Below are 20160 nucleotides of genomic sequence, written 5' to 3'. Positions count from 1 at the left end.
ACTCATGTCTGTCTAGATGAACTAGTTGACTTCTCACCACCACATTGAAACACCTAACACAGGCTATGGACTGAAGAAGAGGGTGGCTATTTTCTTTATTTGTTTTGATGGGAATTTAACTCAGAGATTTGTGAATGCTAGTCAAGCACTCTACCACTGAGCTACATCTCAACTTGCTTTTTTTTTTTTTAAATGTCATTGTTGTTACTTTTTATTTTGTGTGTGTTGTATGTGTGTACTCATGCCACAGCTTGAAAGTGGAGGTCAATGGACAACTTGCAGGAGTCACTTCTTCTACCATGTGGTCTTGGAGGGATTGAACTTAGGCCATTAGGCTTAGTGTCAAGCACTTTTACCTGTAGAGCCACCTCACTGTCCCCTATACCTTATTTATTTATTTATTTATTTATTTATTTATTTATTTAGACACGTTCTCATTGGAATCCAGACTGGCCTTGAAATCGTGGTTCTCCTGCCTCCATCCCATGAATGCCGGGATTAGAGGCAAGTGTCACCACACTGAGCTGAAAAGCTTCTTTGGCTCACAGTGCTGGGGATTGAAGATCATGGTGCCTTTGTCAGCTCAGTTCCTGCAAGGACCTTATGGTGAAGGTGGGGATGACAAGAGTGGATGCTGGAGCAAGTGGTCACATGTCAGACTGAGAGGATGACAAGGACGGGCTCTTCTTTTTTTTTTTTTTTTTTAGAAGAAGCATTTCATTACAGCTTTAACATACTCAATAACAATTTCCAGAGCAAAGATACATCTCTTTCAGAAGTGGCTATAAAACTTTTAGGTTCACTGTTGAATTAACACAGTTATACAATATTGAACTCAGTATAAACCCTGTAAGACATAAAATTGAATGATTTTTTAACCTTTAAAAAAGATCTCTTCTTATACAACAACCCTCCTCTCACAAGCACTTCCAAAGGGAATGTGCAAGAGAAACCTCCCATTAGGCCCCACTTCCAAATACAGTACCACCCTGGAGACCAAGCCTTTGATCACAATGGATCCCAGAGGGACATTCAAACCACATCCAGTCCACACCAATCTTTATAATGTTGCTTCATTGGCATCCAGAGCCACTTTGGCCTGGTGGTTGCTGTGACCTCCATCCTTCTCCTTTGCATGCGGGAACTATATTGAGGTGATCCAGATCCTGCTTCACCATTACACTGGGGGAGTGACATATAACTTTTTCAGTCCATAGGTCACCAGACCATAAAGTGCTACAGGGAGACCTGATTTGAATACTGGGCATAACTCAGAGATCATGGACTCTGCACAGGATAGGACCTTGTGTGCCCTTCCTTGAGAAGAGCTTCATGTTCTACATGAGGGAGACACAGTGAGCCCTATTTTGCATGATCAGATAAGGAAACTTTGACAGAGACCAGTCTGTGCTTACCAAGTCATTTTTACTTTATACTATTGGGCACATAGTGAAGTTAAATCTCCTCAATTAAGCTAGATGGGAACATGTGACTACGTTCTGACTGTTCAACTATCAACAAAAGTGACATATTCCAGGCTTGACCTCTAAAGCAATCTCTAGCACCATCCTCTGTACTATCTTTATCTGGTTGTTGCTTGTTCAAATGCGAAGATTCTGGAAACAACTCAGAGATCCTAGAAAACAGGAGAGCCACAAGAGACTGACAGAAAGTGCCTCCATTGATGAATGAACTGTGCCTGGACTCCCCAATATTCATACCCATCATTACCACCATTACCACCTGTCAGCCATTGGATCATGACACAGACTTTTCAGTTAAGCCCTGAGATGTAGGAACCAACAGTTAGACTACACTAATACATTTGCCCACTTGCATATATTTATAAAAAGTAATCCGTGTAATAACAGATGGCATGAAACTAATTTACTTTTAAATTATATAATTCTCTTTTTGACAAGTGATAAAACTGAGGCCCAGGGAAGTTAAGTGCTTAAGATATGCTTAAAGGGGGCTCAGTGGTTAAGAGCACTGATTGCTCTTGCAGAGGATCTGGGTTAGGTTCCCAGCACCCACATGACAGCTAACAACCATTCATAACTCCAGTTCCAGGGCATCCAATGCCTTCTTCTGACCTCTGAGGGTACTGCATGGCACAGGTGCATTTATACAGATGCAGGCAATACACTTCTACACATAAAATAAAAATAATAAATAAATGTTTGAAAAAGACATGCTCAAGGACACACAGATTTTTTTTTATGGTGGAGTGGGATTTGAGACAAGGTCTCACTATGTAGCCCTGGCTGGCCTAGAGCTTCCTATTTGGTCCAAGCTGGCTTCAAACTTAAAGAGATTCTCCCGAGTGCTAGGATGAAAGGCATGTGCTACCACGCCTGGTCTGATACACAGATTATCACCATTAAAATTTAAACTGGAATTTGTACTTGTACATCGCCTTCTGTCCGGTACTCTGGATTGTACTGTATTTCCTTCCTTCAAGCCACATTTTAAAACTCCCACTCTATTTAAACTTGTAATTGCGTATGTTGACTTTAACAGGCAACTAAAAATCTTATCCAGATCAAAGTCCATGATCTCTGAGGTAAGCTCGGTCTTCTCCCTATGTCCAAGCTGTGGTACTTAGCGGTCTGGTGACCTATGAACTTCTGCTCTTGCTTTTGATATCCATATTTGCTGCTGTCCTTTGAAACTTAATGGTTCATCTATTCACTTAATTTTTACAAGTTCCTAATTGTACAAGTTTCTCTAATTACTGGTTCTTTTGGGTAACAGCATAAACTGTTATTTAGCAGTGGACATCAATGATGGTTGCTTCTCCTCATCCTGAATACTCTTTCTCAAAATGGTAAAGAGAGTCTCCAGCAGGATTTTCTTTATAACATTAGCTTGTAGCTCTTGTGATAGCTAATCTTATTTATCAACTTGACACACTTGGGAAGAGGGACCCTCAACTGAAGAATGTCCTCCATCAGATTGGCTTGTCTGTGGGGCATTTTCTTGATCGCTAATTGATGTAGGAGGGCCAAGCTCATGAGGCATAGGTACCATCCCTAGGCAGGTGGGCCTGGGCTATATAAGAAAGGAGGGTCTGGGAGCAAGCCAGTAAGTAGCGTTCTTCCATGATTTCTGCTTTGGTTCCTGCCTCCAGGTTCCTGCCCTGACTTTCTTCAATGATGGACTGTGACCGGGAAGGGTGAGATGACATAAACCCTTTCCTCCCCAAGTTGGTTTTGCTCAGAGTGTTTTATTACAGCAACAGAAAAAAAAACTAGAAAAACTCAACAACAAAGCTTATCATGGCAAGAGGCTTAGAATCTGACACTGAATACATTCTAACTTTACAAGAGAGATGATGAGTTCCAATTAAGAATTTCCAGTAGCTAGTCTTGGTGAGAGAAGCCTCTTTGTCAGGGGTCAATGGTTAATACAGAGACACTTTTAAAACATTTTGTGGTGTGTGCATGTGTGTGTGTGTGTGTGTGTGTGTGTGTGTGTGTGTATTGCCTGCATGCATCCGTGTCATGCAATGCCCATGGAGGTCAGAAGAGGGCATCGGATTCCCCTAGAACTGGTGTTAAGGATGGTTGTTAGCTGCCATATGGGTGCTGGAAATTGAACCTGGGTCCTCTGCAAAAGGACCAGTGCTCTTAACCGCTGAGCCATCTCTCCAGCCCCAATACAGAGACTCTTAACTGATCAAAGGGCTGAGAATAAGTGATTATTGAGTGCTCAGCTCTAAGTGGGATATTTATATCATCTTCCCCAGCCTAAGACTCGGAACACAGCAGAAGGGGCAGAAAGAAGGTAAGAGCTAGAAGATGGGGAGGAGTGCTTAATGATGTCTTCCAAATGTGACAGGGCCATTGCACTCATGAACTCACAGCAGCTGTGGTCACCTGCACAAGATTGAGACCATCAGCATTCCATTACAGATGGGGAAAGGGCTTGTGAGGATCTATTGGCAGTTAATGGCTGCTGGGGGAGGATTCTGCAGTGTCATAGCCACTGGTATGCTTTCCATGCTACAGTAAATAGCCCCACATCCATGCACATGTAAGCAATCCTAATTAAATGCAGTGAATTATAAAAAAGAGAACGAAGTTGGAGGGGGACTTATTGGGAAGAGGAAGGGGTTCAGAGAGAGTGGGAGGGAAATAAGAGAGAGTAATGGGTAGATACGATCAAAATATATGATATATGTATAAAATTGCTAATTTAAAAATATTTTTTATTTATTTTTGTTTTATGTGTATGAGTATATTGCCTGCATGTGTGTAAGTGCATCCATGGTGCACAGTGCTCTTGGAGATAAGAAGAGGGTGTTGGAGCCTCTGGAACTGGAGTTACAGATGTTAGCCACCATGTGGGTGCTGGGAATCAAACCCAGGTCTTTTGCAAATCAGCCAGTGCTCTTACCCACTGGGTCATCTCTCTAGCCCTCCAAATTGCCATTAAAAAAAAAAAAAGTTCCCAATCAGCTTAGACCGTATGGGAAAACCCTGTCTTGAAAGAAAAAAAGATTATTTTTTCCAATCACATTCCAATGGTGAGTTAACTTCTCTCAATGGGGACATATACAAATTGTTTCCTTACTTTGGATTTCATTTTTTAAAAATATTTATTATTTTTATTTTATGTGTATGAGTGTATTGCCTGCATGTATGTGAATGCACCTGTGTCATGCAATGCCACGGAGATCAGAAGAGGGTTTCGAATTCCCCTGGAACTAGAGTTAAGGATGGTTCGTAGCTGCCATGTGGGTGCTGGGAATGGAACCTGACTCCTCTGCAAGAGCAGTCAGTGCTCTTAACTGCTAAGCCATCTCTCCAGCCCCTGGATTTCATTTTTAAGCACCAGAACAATAATTCAGATCCCATTATATCCAATAATTACTCCTCTGTCCACTTGTTTCCAAAATCCAGTGTTTTCTCATTTCTCGTATGCTATTCTTCACATTTTGCTTCTATAATTAACTTTTCCCTTCCTGTCATCCTTTCTACATGTGATGATTTTCTTCAGTCATGATGCTAAGCATTAAGCACAGGTATGAAAGGACATGATTTCTGCCTCTCTTTCTGGTACTATGATGTCATGTACACTTTTGGGGTGTGTAATTAGTTCATTGGTGATGATTCAAGATCTGTCTCTCTGGCCCCTTAGAAGATGCCTGTGTTTGGGCAAAAACACATTCTCTTTTTATTACTGGTTTTTCTGTAGACATCTAACTTTATGACCAGTATCAGTTATGTAGGAAAGAATGTTACCTATATAATTGTATGTGTTAAATTAAGCAGGCAACCCTGGGGTTGGAGAGATGGCTCAGTAAAGAGTACATGCTTCTCTTGCAGAGGACCTGAGTTCAGTTCCCAGCATCCATGTCAGGTGTCTCATAACCACCTGTAATTCTAGCTTCAGGGGTAACCCAATCCCCTCTTCTGACCTCTGCAGGTACCTGCACTCATGTGCACATATCCACAGATATATGTGCATGCACACACACATAATTTAAAAAATAATTAAAATAAATCTTAATAAATATCACAATTCCTATAAAAGACACTTGAAGAAAACTCATCAACCATTGCTCAAGGTGTTACTCACAAGCAAGAGCTCCATAATTATTGAGGAAGACAAACCACCAAAAATCCTGCTTGGAAACACCAAGTGTACTCCACTTGAAGACTGTGAATATCCCTCAAATGAGGAAGGTGGGGTCTAAGCTGAATTTTGGTCTATCAGAATATAACAGTTAGTAAGGAAAATATGACACAAAAAAATCATTATTGTAAGGTTCGGGAGCAGGCTCAGTGGTTAAGAGCACTGACCACTCTTGCAGAGGAGTCAGGTTCCATTCCCAGTACTCACTTGATGGCTAGCAATTGTCTATAATTCCTGTTCCAGTGAGTTCCTGGAACTCACTATGTAGACCAGGCTGGCCTTGAACTCACAGCCTCCCTCTGCTTCCCAAGTGCTGGGATTAAAGGCGTGTGCCACCATGCCCAGCAAGATTAGACATTTTACACTTTACAAAATTAATTTTGATTTGTCTAACAGTTATCACCACAGGGATTCTTGGCACTGGGTATGGTGGTGCATGCCTGTAGTTTCAGCACTTGGGAGGCAGAGGCAGGCCAATCTCTGTGAGTTCGAGGCCAGCCTGGTCTCCATAGCAAATCCAGGCCAGCTAAGGCTACAGGGAGACCCTGTCTCAAAAAGACCAAAAAAAATTATTTTTCTTTATTATTTTATGTATATGAATGTTTTGTCTGCATGTATGTAAGTGCACCCATGCTTGTAATGCCTGTGGAGGCCAGAAGAGGGTGTCAGATGCCCTGGAGCTGGAGATACAGGAGGTTATGAGCCACCCGATGTAGATGCTGGGAACCTTAATCAGGTCCTCTGGAAGAGCAGCAAGTGCTTTAAATAAGAATTTTTGTGCCTGGGTTTTTTTTGTTTTTGTTTTTGTTTATTGAAAAAGAAATCCCTACTGCAGTGTCAAGATATATGTCCAATGTGTGAAAAAAGTTCCCCCCCCCCGAAGGCATGATATTTAAGGGGACGTTTACTTTTACAAGCCTCTCCATCATTTCTCCATATGTTACAAGGCAGTGCAGCCAAGAAGGAAAAATTATCACCGATTGTAGGGGGGAAAGAAACACAATTCATTCTCAATCTCTCCAGAGACAGAGACAGTCCCTGGAGTAGACGAATGAATGGGCTTCACAAGCCATCATAATGAATGGTATGGGAACTGAGTCCACATGGGAGGGTGAGAGGCAGGGAATCAGGGGCTCAGGAAGACCTTCAGCAGCTCACACTGTGCTATCTGCCTTCCTCATATGTGTTTTCTGAGTCAGCATTAGCTAAATTTTCCAGAAAGCTATCCACAAAGTGCTGCAGTCTGGGCGTTCAAGGGATGTCACTCATTTCCTCTAGTGGCTCTGACAAGTCAGAAACTTGAAAGCAGGGAAATCCTCAACCTAGTTCCAGAACGCTCCATCCTGCCTGGTGACTGAGCATCTCTCTGTCTTCCTTACTGACAGTGGCCCATCTTCAGTGTTTGCCAGGTTCCAAGAGGTCTGCACGATGGCCAAGCACTTCAGCCTGGCATTGCTTCTGGCCTGTATCTGGACCACTAGTCTCCTGGTCCAAGGCACTGTCCATGTACAAGGTAGGTGTCTCACCAGGTTTCTGAACTGAGGCAAGACCAAGTCTTAAGCCCACTCAACTATGGGCTGTTAGGAATGGGGGCAACTCTTACTGCCAATGGAAGAGTGAATGGGTCATATTGCTCAGCAGAAATGTTTTTACCATATTGTCAACTTCACCAGAATGACTTATATTTTACCTTTACATCACTTGGAATTTTATTTGGGGTTATAGAAACTTTTTAATACTAATAATTTGAAATAAAATGAGAAATGATTCATGTTTTTTTAAAGTATTTCATTCAAAAAGCAGACTAGGAATGTGAAAATTATACGGCTATCACTAAGCCTGGGGGAAAAAATGAATAACTCTTACTAAATATTGGCCCATTTTATATTTTAGAAGTGTTTGTATAATGTTTTAATTTCAAAGTTATTTACCAGTTGTGGAATGCAATATTTTAATTTGCAGTAAATTTAGTATGCAGGAAATTAACTAAAAAAAAAAAAGTTTGTGAAGATGCAGATTTGAAATTTTGCCATCTGTGGCTTACCAAAGGAAGACTCTGGAGGCTTCTGGGCTTGTAGGATGCATGCATGGAGACCTCATTCTGCAGAAATTGAAACCACAGGTCACTTATTACAGCTCTGGGCGAATGAAAATCTGAGCACTGTTATTAAAGAAAAATTGCTCTTGTGCTGGAAGGTGTCCTGAGATACAAACTATGTCAAGAACAGACATGCAGAGTTTATTTTTATATTAAGTAACTTTAATTTTATAGAGTTAAATGATTAGGATTTTTTTTCTCCTAAATACTAGAACCATTACTTTTAAATAAGCTTGGTCCTCTTCATGGTGCCCTGGGAGGAGACTTCATGTTTCCCTTTTTTTTTTTTTTCCCAAATGGTTGCCTGTTGTTTTTTTTTTTTTTTTTTTTTTTTTTTTTTTTTCCATACAGGGTCTCTGATAGTATTAGTATAGGCTGGCCCCAAATTCACTAGGTAACCAAGAATGACCTTGAATTCTGATTCCCTAACCTCCACCTTCTGAATTTTATGATCCCCAATTTTATGCAGTGCTGGGGATTGAACCCAGGGCTTTGAGTATGCTAGGCAAGCACTCTACCAACTGAGCCACATCCCCAGCTTTTAGAAATCATTCTTTAAAAAAAATCATTCTTTGATAATGACTACCACCTTCTTTGCTTCGTCCTCAATAATGGCATTTTTTTCTAAGGACATTAAATGCTTGGAAAAAGCAGAAAGTTGGCATCACCTGGTTGGACTCAATGGTGATGAAATGGGTGGATACAGAAAGGACCTTTTTTGAGGGCTTATTACATAGAGATTCAGAGTTAAGTATGCATGTAGAGCTTTGTTTACTTTTATTCCTCTCTCAAGAAAACATTTCCTAGATGAGCCAAGGTTGCCCAATGTCATGCAGGTGGTAAATACTAAAACTTGGCATTGAATCCAGCCTTATCTGATTCCCAAGGGCATACTGTTCCTACGGTACTTGATGTTTTCTAAGGCATCTTAATGAAGGACTTACTGAAGTACACTTTTGTATTCACTCCCTATTTTTTAAATCTCGACATGAAATTGGAAAGCATGAAGTTCATATTTTTACCATCTCCTCTGGATACAAGTTTTGCTAGATACAAGTTATGTAATTTAATTCCAAATACAAATCTTGGCAAGATATAGTATTCTCATTTTACAGATGACAACACTGACTTGCCCAAGGTCTCAACAGCCAATTGATAGTACTAGAAATATCTAATGATAGGTCTGTCCATTCAAAAGAGAGCTACTGGCCATGGTGGTACACACCTTTGATACCAACAATCAGGAGGCAGTGACAGATGGATCTCTGTGAGATTGAGGCCAGTCCGGTCTACATAGCGAGTTCTAGGCCAGCAGCTGCAGCTACAGGGAGAACCTGTCTCCACAAAAAGGCTATCACTCACACACACACACACACACACACACACACAGAGGCACACACATATACACATATATGTACATACACACATGCACACATGCATTACTTAGGAAATTGACACACACACACATATACACATATATGTACATACACACATGCACACATGCATTACTTAGGAAATTGAAATGCCCTTTCATGGACTTTCATAAGTAAAGCCCAACTGGAGAGAGAGAGAGAGAGAGAGAGAGAGAGAGAGAGAGAGAGAGAAATTGCCCGGGCTGGCTTTGAATTTGCAGTCCCCCTGCCCCAGCCTCCCAAGTAACTGAGATTATAGCCCGGCATGTCCGGCTCTAAAGAGTATTTACTATTAACATTAGGTATAATAAGAGAGCAATAATACCACTTCATAACATAATAAATAAACTCTTTCTTCAGATTTCCAAAGACACAACCATAGAGCTCTGAGCAATAGTAAGGTTTTGAACTTAAGGAGCCAAATTTCAGGACAAGTGAATGATGTGTGTGTATATGTTTGTCTGTCTATTTGTCTGTCTCCCCATATCCTGGTGGAAAGCAGAATACTGTTATAGGTAAGAACTGAGGTTTTAGAGCTAGGCAAAAATAGGTTTGTGCCCCCAATCTGCCACCTAGTTGCTCTATGAGTTTGGATTTCGAAGGTACCTTAATCTTCCTAAATCTCAATTTTTCTCTTAAAAGCTACAGGCTTTCACAAAGAGTACATTAACAGAAGACAGATGTTGGTGGTACTATTGGTGTTAGTGTTAATGTTAGTATCAGTACAATGTCTTGCAGGTGGTTGCTACTAAATACAGGTATAATTTTAGTATAAACAGTGTATGAAGTTGCTTTGTCACCCCAGTTACCAATGTTTCTATTGGAATGTTGATTTTCTTGTCTCTCTTGGTAAGAGTGGGGTCTGGAGGCAAACACGGCTGCCCACAAACATTAAACATCAGATACACATCCCTGCCTCTAATCACTGGTTCAGAACACAAGACACACAAAGCACTTAAAAATGCTTCTTCCCTGTTTGCAAGAAGAAAGTTCCTTTAAAAACCAACCTAGACAGTGATCAAGGAGTTTGGGCATCGTCTACCAAGCACATCCAATCTTTTCACATTGTGACATATCTACAAAGCTCACACTTGAGAACGCAGTTGAGTTGCAACATAAATCATGAGACAATCTCATGTTTTCATAAGTTCACACATTTGTGTTGGGCCATGTTCATAACTACCCTGGAGAACGTGTGGTACATGGGCTGAAAGCTGGACACGCCTGCCAGAGCCTTGCAGTCATTACTTGAGAAACTGAAATGCCTTTCCATGGACGTTCATAGATGAAGCCCAACAGGAATAAGTTAGTTGAATAAACGTAGCATGGTATGTTCATACAGGTCTGTAAATCTCAGGGAAATGGGGTGAAAAGAGTTCCAAAATCCACCAGATTTTGAGTAAAAATATTATAACAGCTCCATGCCTCAGCTTTCCCAGAAAGATCAATCATTAGTGGATAAAACCAGAATATACTGAAGAAAACCAAATAATGCTGTATTATTTATGATTATATCAGTACCTAGAATGTGGCAGGCGCTATGCTAAGCATTATTAAAATTTGTTCACGTAACTCCTACTACCCTATGTGGTAAATAATGTTGTTCTCTCTATTACAAATAAGGAAACAGAGTCTTAAAGAGGTAAAGTAACTAGCCTAAGATGGCAGAGCTAGCAAACAACATAACTAGAGCCAAACCCAGGTCTAGCTCTAAAACTCTACTTCCTTTAGTTTCTCTACCAGGCAAGATTTCCTGCTCATTTCCTCCAGGAACTTCTGAGCAAGGCTGCCCCCCAGTGGCCAGAAAGGACCTGGACATTCTGTGCTAATGTGCTCATTTTCAGTCTCGGAAACAGTGGTGTCCCTAAACACATTATTTTGGAGTATTGCTAGTAATTATTCTGCTAACCAGAGCCCTGAATTCAATCTTTCTCAAAGTCTCAGATGCTTCCTTTTATAGACAAAAAAAAAAAAAAAAAAGGTTTGCAGCAACTGTATCACCTAGACCCCATCCTAGGAACTCATAGCTAAAGTCCTCATCTGTATGACAGATTATTTAGTGCAGAGGGAGCAGATGGGCTCTGATATGTTGAGATTTATAGTCCGGGACAGTCAGAGCAAGTTTCTGTCCAATCCAGCAGGCTGTCCTTGTGGGATATTCCTGGTCTGTGTTCTGTTATTTCTAAATTCAACCCCAGCCACACAGACCCAGCGTCCACATCAAGACAACGATTCTCTGCAAGGAAGGAGGGAGCCTCCCACCCAGGAATGAAGCCAGCAGAAAACTGAGGACTTTGTTGTTTCTCTCCAGAGCTTTCCACTTCGACACAATGCAGAATTATGGGGGTCATCCTTGTGAACAGAAAGGTAGAACTGATGAATTTCACGGAAGCCCAGAAGGCCTGTAAGCTGCTGGGACTGACTCTGGCCAGCAAAGACCAGGTAGAAGTGGCACAGAAGATGGGCTATGAGACTTGTAGGTAAGAAACAGCTACTTCCTTAAAGCCTCAGAGCTCCTCCGTTCCCTGCACTTTTCCAGCAGTAGATATGGTCCCTTCTTTTTTTTTTTTTTTAAGTGTTTTATTTATTATTTTATAAGTGTATGAGTGCAATGCCTGCATGTGTGTAAATGTACCCGTGTTGTGCAATGCCTTCGGAGGTCAGAAGAAGGCATCGGATTCCCTTGGAACTGGAGTTATGGATAGTTGTTAGCCGCCATGTGGGTGCTGGGAATTGAACCTAGGTCCTCTGTGAGAGCAGTCAGTGCTTGTAACTGCTGAGCCATCTTTCCAGCCCTGATGTAGTCCCATCTAACATTTGCCCAATGTGTATGAGTATAATGTCTGCATGTATTTAAGTGCACCCATTGTCGTTCAGTGCCCACAGAGGTCAGAAGAAGGCATCAGATTTCCCTGTTACAGGTGGTTGTCAGCCGCCACGTGGGTGCTAGGAACTGAACCTGGGTCCTCTATAAGAGCAGTCAGTGCTCTTAACTGCTGAGCCATCTCTCCAGCCCCAATATGGTCCCATCTAACATTTGCCCAATATGTATTATTTTACAGCTACGGATGGGTTGAAGAACAAATTTCTGTCATCCCCCGGAATTCCTCAAATCCCAAGTGTGGGAGGAATGGGAAAGGCGTCCTGATTTGGAAAGTTCCACCCAGCCAAAAGTTCCGAGTCTACTGTCACAATTCATCTGGTGAGTTCAACCCATAGCCACTCCAAGTGGCATGCCGTCTCTGGGCACCTTAAGTTCTGGGATCTGTCTGGGATGAATAACTATGTGCAACAGCAGAAGTAACAAAACCAACAGGTCATCTCATTATCCCAAGACCAGGCCGGAGGGAGCAATGTACCCTCAGAGGAAAATGTTAGGGAAAATATGACTGAATGTTGACTTTAGGGGAGGATGTCCCAGGAGGCTCAGTTACAACCTCTGCTGCCCCAGCTTCCTATAAGACAAACAAGGAAGAGGGAGGGAGACAAATGTCCACTGTGGAGGAAGCAGTGGAGAGGTTAGTTATCTCATGAAACCTTGAACTTCCCTGTGAGGACGCCTTATCCCCAGTCTTCAGACAAGGAAATTTAGCTCAGGGGACTTCTGTCCACTTGTCTGTTGTCTCTCTATTGGCCCATTTTCCACTACAATAAATATCTGCAGCTGAGTTGATAAAGGAAAAGTGTCAAGGTCGTGGTACAACAACAGCTTGACTCTGGGGAGGGCTTCATGTCATCACAAGGCAGGAATTGAGAGGGAGGGAGGGAGGGAGAGAGAGAGAGAGAGAGAGAGAGAGAGAGAGAGAGAGAGATCACATGATGAGACTGAAAGCTAGAGAATGATTTAGGACAGCAGCCTACTCCCCAGAGCCAACCAGGGTCTGGGGATAATTCATTGATTCCTTCAGAAGGCTGTATTCTTAATGACCTCCTGCTAGGCTCCACTTCTAAAACACCACTTTATAACATTGCCACACTGGCTTCTCTGGGGATATGCTCAAGCCACATTCAAAATATATTTGCATTATTACAAAGGCTCAAACTTGGGTCTAACTCTGACACCGTGTTCTTTCCACTGCTCTACATAAGTCAGATGCTGCATATGACATTTTTAAGAGCAAAGCCCAATCTCCCTTTTTATGAAGGAAGAAATTACAATCCAGAGAACATAACAGATTCACTTGGGGTTTAGTTATCTCATCAATTCTTGCCTGCAGAGTTTGGTTGCCCTCATCTAAATGGTTTTCCTGTCATTTCTCAAGAAGTTTTTCTTTAACTAAGTACTTAGCTGTTCTCTTTGTCATAAGAATGTCTTATTTACTTCTCACAAATATATATGTCCAATCTTCTTAAGATTAGGTAGTAAAAGCTGGGCGTGGTGGCACATGCCTTTAATCCCAGTACTTGGGAGGCAGAGGCAGGCAGATCTCTGTGAATTCAAGGACAGTCAGGTCTACATAGTGAGTTCCAGGCCAGCTGGGGCTACAGGGAGACCCTATCTAAAAAAGACAAGAAAAATTAAGTAGTAAGTGGTCGTGTGTGTGTGTGTGTGTGTATGTGTGTGTGTATGTATCTATGAAAGATTTCAAAATCATTCTGTAAGATCCAAGAGATAAACATTCACCAACCAAAACTAGAGAAAACTAATCTAGGACTTCTAAGCAGTTCTCTGAACCAGAGGACTTTGGTATAGGAAAGGTCCTCAGAGACACCTGTCCAGTTTCCACCCTTTACAGGTTAAATGGCTATAGTTCAGAATGGGGGGTCAGCTGCTACAAATCCTACAGCCACATGGTGGCAAAGTCACAACTGCTAGTTGACTCTTCTTCCAATATAATGATATGCCTTCATCTTTCTCTTCTCTGTCTCTCCAGCCTGTCAGGTTTATCTGGGGAACTGGTGATTCTTGTGCCTACTTATCTCATTACCAGCCCATGCCTGTCTGTTGGAGTGCCTTTTAATTGCCTAGCCTTCCTCCCTGCTGTCAACAGGATGCTATGGCACCCATCCTTCTGGACTGAACAAAAAGGAGAAAGAGGACTTGGATGTGTCTCTTTCCCCAGGCTTTCATTTAACTTGTGTTCTCATCCCCTGTATTTCCTGCATCCTAAAGGGTCAAGAAGATGGCCAGGCAGAAGTATTTTGCAGGTACTACTGTATACTTTGGATCACATTACAACAAACAGCATTTAATGTGGATATAGCCCATACTGAGTATTCTCTTTGATTATTTAATTAAAGTGGTGACTAACATACTGCTGATATAGTGAAAAAATATGTTTTTTCCTTTGAATTAGTAGATAATCTATCATATGATGGTTTGGCACCATGCAAATAGCCTTATCCTGTCACTGTGGTGCTGACTTTCTGTTAAAGGAGACATAACGAGACATCAATTACATAAAATTATCTAGCTATAAAGAACACTATGAAGACTTTTTCAGGTTATTAATGATTTTTATATTTATTATTTTTATTTTATGCCTGCACGTATGTAAGTGCACCCATGTTGTACATTGCCTGCGGAGGTCAGAAAAAGGTGTCAAATCCCCTGGAACTGGAGTTATGGATGGTTGTTAGCCACCATGTGGGTGCTGGGAATCAAACCCTGTCCTTTGCAAGAACAGCCAGTGCTCTTGACTGCCGAGCCATCTCTTCAGTCCCCCTTTCTCCATTTATTAGCTAGCATCTCTGACCAAAAACATATTCTCTCTCTCTCTCTCTCTCTCATATTTTTCCTCCATCTTATACTACTATAGACACATGACATTTTATTTATTCAGTGTGTAAAGCATATTATAGTCCGTTTTACACGTCTTATTTTCCTTTTTGCATGGCCCCAATCTGGCAAGCGAGAGTCCTTCTAGCTGACTGCTGGGTCTTGGATCCTGTCACTTTTTGAGTAATTCCTTGTTTCCTGGCAGTACAGCATGTCCAGGCCGACTTTGTACTTTCTCTGTCCCAGGTAGAGAGATAACATCTTACTTCTCCAAGGACCTCTGGTTCTTTTGAATGCAAAATATCCACTAGAAACAAAGAGCTGCATGCAAGCTCTTTTCATGAGTAGTGAAGTTTTCATTGAGTCTCAGCAAGGAACGAGAGAGAGAGAGAGAGAGAGAGAGAGAGAGAGAGAGAACTATGAGTCTATGTTCATGTTTCCAATTCAAATTTAATGATTCAATTTTTTCTTACTTTCCTTTATATTTGCATTTATTTCTCTACATAGAGAAGCTAAGTTCTTAGAAAATAATGTATTTTCTTGTGCTATAACAATTTCAAAATAGCAAAACCAATATCATTAGGAAACAAATATACTGAGTGAAACTGAAGATTCTTCTAGAAGACCACCCTGTGAGGATGCATGATCAGGAGACTTTATGCAAACATGACCCCATATGATTATAATCTCATTTTGAAATTAAAGAGATATATTTACTTTTGTTGGTGTCAGTTTTAGGGCTTGTGCTTTATCCTGTTTTAACTTTTATTTTTTTGTTTTTTGAGACAAGGGTCTCCCTGTAGCCCCAGCTGTCCTGGAACTTGCTATGTAGACCAGGCTGGCCTTGAACTCACAGAGAGCCACCTGCTTCTGTCTCCTCAGTGCTGGGATTAAAGGTATGCACCACCATACCCTGCTCTGTTTTAACTTTCTCAAGTAGATAAAAGATTAACATGCTTCAGTGGTCCAAAATATACTTTAAAAAATTACAGTCAAAGAGGACTTTCTCCTAGTCTTTCCATTCGTATTCTTTTTGGTTTATGCCTCTGTTGTTTTGTGAATAAAGGAAGGTGTGTATGGTACTGCTTCCCTTTCTTATAAAAGGAGGAGGAGGAAGAGGAGGAAGAGGAGGAGGGAGAGGAGAAGGAGGAGGGGAAGGAGGAGGAGGAAGGAGGAGGACAAGGAGGAGGAGGGGAAGGAGATGGGGAGGTGGAAGAAGAAGCTAGAATGCCATACTCTGCTCTGTGCAGAGCTTTTTTCCATTTAAAGCCTAGATTACTCTGTATTCATTCATAGAGATGCTTTTAATGGCTATATTTTTGTTTTGCTCTTATTTTTTAAGTCAAGTCTCCTGTAGCCCCATCTGGCCTGGAACTCACTATGTAGACTTAGGCTGGCTTCCATCTCAGAGAGATCCACCTGCCTCTGCCTCCTGAGTCCTGGGACTAAAAGCATGCACCGCCACACCTGATTAAAGGCTACATTTTTAACTTTTTAATTTTGTTTATTATTTTTATTTTATGTGTATGCGTGTATTGCCTGTATGTAGGTAAGTGCACCCATGTCGTGCAATGCCCGTGGAGGTCAGAAGGGGCTGTCAGGTCCCCTGGGACTGGAGTTACAGACAGTTGTTAGCTGCCATGTGGGTGCTGGGATTCAAACCCGGGTCTTCTGTAAGAACAACCAGTGTTCTTAACCACTGAGCCATCTCTCCAGCCCCAGTGGCTGCATTCTTAATGTACCCCAGGGGGTGGCTGTATCATAGTTATTCAACTGTGTTCTATTGATGAACTTTTAGGCTGTTCTTAAGCTTTTTAAGTTTTGGGATCCAGACATTTCTAGATTCTTCTATTTCTGTGCAATTTGCAAGGACTTCATTCTTTGCTCATGGATTGTCCTTTCTCCTCTGTGTCTCACCCTGCCCCCAACACACACACCTCCACTGGTAATTGTTACTTTTTTGCTTGTCCTATAGTTTTGGGAAACTTCCCATTTAAGAATATTGCGTAACGGACAAGCTGTTTTGCACATAAAGGTAGACATATATGAAAACCTTTGAATATAATTTAAAAGGTTGTAGACCTCGTTGAAAATTCTCTCTCCTACAGAATAAATTCCACACTTTAATATGGAAATTAGGAATCTCAGTCTCCTGGATTTGTCTTCTTGGCCTTATCTCCTGCTTGTAGACTTTCATATTCTCTCTCTCTCTCTCTCTCTCTCTCTCTCTCTCTTTCTCTCTCTCAGGCACACACGTGTACACACACACACATGCACGCACACGCATGCACACACACGCACACATACCCGCACACTCATGCGCACACACACATGCACGCACACACATGCACACACACTCAAATTTTCCCGACATGACTGCTTTCCCACTTCTGGATTCTCGGATCACGCGCCTCCTGTTGACTGGGTATCCTGTTCCCTCCCCACACCAGATGAGTTTGACTCTGTTTCAGCCACACAGGCGTCTTGTTCGTCCAGTGGACTCAGTCATTCAACTTCTCGCTCTTGTGCTTTTTGTTCTTTGAGTGCCTTTGCCCTAGATTTTCAAGGACTGGCTACTTTTCACCACTTAAGTCTTGCCTTCCCAGGAGACCTCTTAGCACCCCAACCCCAGTATCTAGCCTTATCTTCTACCCTTACCAATTTGATTCCTATCTATTTAATTTCCTTTTCACTATTTACTATCTTCTGAAGTTCATGGTTTATTCAGCTTTTATTATCTCTATCCTTCCCATGGCTTTAAAACGGGGCCTTTCTCTCATTTATATCAGACTCCCAGCTTCCAGAGAAGCACCCGTCACAGGGGATGCTCCGTTGGTATCTGATGAATGAGTACATCAGTCTGCCATACTCCTCTCACATTCCTCTGTCCTGGAAACAGGAACTGTACCTTATGTCTATGTATTTTAGAATCCAACACAGTCTGTTGAACTCACTGTGTTTTCTTCCCCTCCCTTCACAAACGCTCGTTTTCTGAGGGAGGAACCTAGCATGAACTCAAGAATGGGACATGCGAGTCTAAAAGTTCAGGGAAGAGAATAGGGGCGTTTTCAAAGTAAAATGTGTGTGTGGTCAAACATTTTATCAGTAGTACTATGACCTTCACTGGAACTCATTTAATTTTTAAAAGAAATCAACTTAATGGAACAAGTTTTTTCAAAGCTAAAATTCTGGCTGGTATTCACTGCTATAAATAATCGTGGGTTTAAAATAGATGGAAATTCATATTGTGGTATATTGCTTGGTTTTGCCATTTATTAACTGTAACTGAGCAAGTGAACTTGATTTCTGGGAACTTCAGTATCTTACTGTAAATGAAGGCTTGATAAATTGTTATGTGACTACTTAAATATCTGGTGCCATGGTTGACCCAGAAAAGATGGTAACAGACGTGAGTTTCCTCTCTGCTATGGTCAACAGACTGGAGAGTAATGTGCTTCCTCCCTTATCCCTCCCTTCCTTTGCACTTTTCTTATGCGCACGGAGAGATTTGATTTTAACAGATCTTATCCTCAAATGGTATCACGTGCATGCATTGTTTCTCCAGCTACCCCTCCTTTCCTTTCGGTTCTCCAAATAGTCACCGAGCATGTACTATGTGTGCGGCACAGAGAGCATACCGTGGCGACCAGTCAGACAAGGTTCCTGCTTCCAGGCAGTTCACAAACAATCCAGAGGGGAACGGTATAATGAGAGCTGTGCCGCGCTCAAGGAAGTACAAGAATGTATGTCCAGGGAACCAGACTAGTCCATTCTGCTCAAGACCTGGTAAACCTGGCATTTGAAGGACAATTAGGAGAGTTAGCTAAGAGCACACAGAGGTTTTAAAGATGGAAAAGGCATTGTGGAGAAAGCTCAGATGAGAAATAAAATATATCAAGGAATTGAAGGGGTATTGAGAGAAATGAGTCTGAGTCTCACCATGTCAGCAGGGCCATCATGGAGGGCATCATCTGTCATCCAGGAGAGGTGGATGCTGCCGGAGGCTCAGGAAGCTAAGATTAGATTTGCATTTGGGGAAACCTGTGTTCTGACTGCTGTGTAAGGGGCCTGGTGGGTGGGAATACAGAGAACAGTTAGGGTGGAGCTTGCTGCAATGTATAATTTCTCCCTTCCTTCTTCCCTGTCCTGGCAGATACCTGGGTTAACTCGTGCATTCCGGAAATCATCACCACCTTTGATCCAACGTTTGACATTCAAACTGAAACACCAGGGACAGAGTCTACTGTCTGGGACAGCTCCTACTCAGTCTCATCCCCTGACTCTACGACACGTGCGCCTCCTACCACTCGGGGTCCACCTTCTACCTCTTTTGCACGGAAGACAAAAAGGATCTGTGTCACAGAAGTTTATACAGAAACTAGCTCTGTGGCTACAGAAACAGCGCCAACTGTTGAAAGTGGAGCAGCGTTCACAAACGAAGCATCTGGGTTTGGAGGTGAGTGCTTTCTAGATTATAGTGTGTGTGCATGGGCATCTGTGTGTAACGGAATGTATCACCCAACTTGTCTCTAGGCCAAGCACTCAGCACCTGCCAAGCACAGATAAAAGCTTACTACCAACTCAGCTTCCATAGTCAGAGAATCTGAGCATTGTAAAGAATGTCAGGATCAAGCCACAACTCATGAGTGTAACAGAGCTTCAACATTGAAAACGCAAGACTTTAACAAATAAGTTATCTGTTACTACAGACACAAAAATATATACCTTCACTGTCTATGACTTTAATTCAAATACCTCTTTCTCACGTGGACCTGTTGACTAGATTGGGTCTCAAAGCCCAAGAAACAAATTCTACTTTTCACAATGCAATGATACAGAATAGAAAAAGCATGAGAGACAAGGTCAAAGGGTTTGTAAGGAAGAAGCAAAGAAACCAACAAGGGCCCTACATCAGAAACTAAACAGTCACAAGAGTCAGGCACAGTGGTGCTCACTTTAATCCCAGCACTCCAGAGGCAGACGGAGCTCTGTGAGATTGAGGCTAGCCTGGTTTCCATGGTGAGTTCCAGGCCAGCTGGGGCTACTGGGAGACCTTGTCTCAAAAAAGACAGAAAAAAAAAAAAGTCACAAGAGTTCTGGTGAGATGGCTCAGCGGGTAAAGGCACCTGCCACCAGAGCCAGATGACTAGAGTTCGATACCCCCAGGACTCACATGCTGGAAGGAGAAAAACAACTACCATGAGTTGTCCTGACCTCCCCACCCACCTAAACACACACACACACACACACACACACACACAAATATATATAAATATGTATAAAATTAA

General features: G+C 41.9%; 1 protein-coding gene across 6 annotated transcripts in view; it reads left to right on the top strand.

Annotated features, from left to right (window-relative positions):
* Mrvi1 (murine retrovirus integration site 1 homolog) overlaps window positions 1–20160 on the top strand; it is a 168794-nt gene that overhangs the window by 145684 nt on the left and 2950 nt on the right. For all 6 annotated transcript variants that reach the window (XM_017803291.2, XM_017803292.2, XM_017803290.2 and 3 more), the window contains 4 exons: window positions 7029–7156; window positions 11465–11633; window positions 12216–12355; window positions 19026–19328. In XM_017803291.2, the coding sequence (XP_017658780.1) occupies window positions 7029–7156; window positions 11465–11633; window positions 12216–12355; window positions 19026–19328 (740 nt within the window). The remainder of the gene's footprint in view (window positions 1–7028; window positions 7157–11464; window positions 11634–12215; window positions 12356–19025; window positions 19329–20160) is intronic.

This window comes from Nannospalax galili, unplaced genomic scaffold (assembly GCF_000622305.1).
Source record: "Nannospalax galili isolate Female #2095 unplaced genomic scaffold, S.galili_v1.0 scaffold44, whole genome shotgun sequence".
Taxonomy (NCBI): Eukaryota; Metazoa; Chordata; class Mammalia; order Rodentia; family Spalacidae; genus Nannospalax; species Nannospalax galili.
Note: the sequence above shows the minus strand (reverse complement) of the source record. Positions and strands in the feature narration are given on the sequence as shown.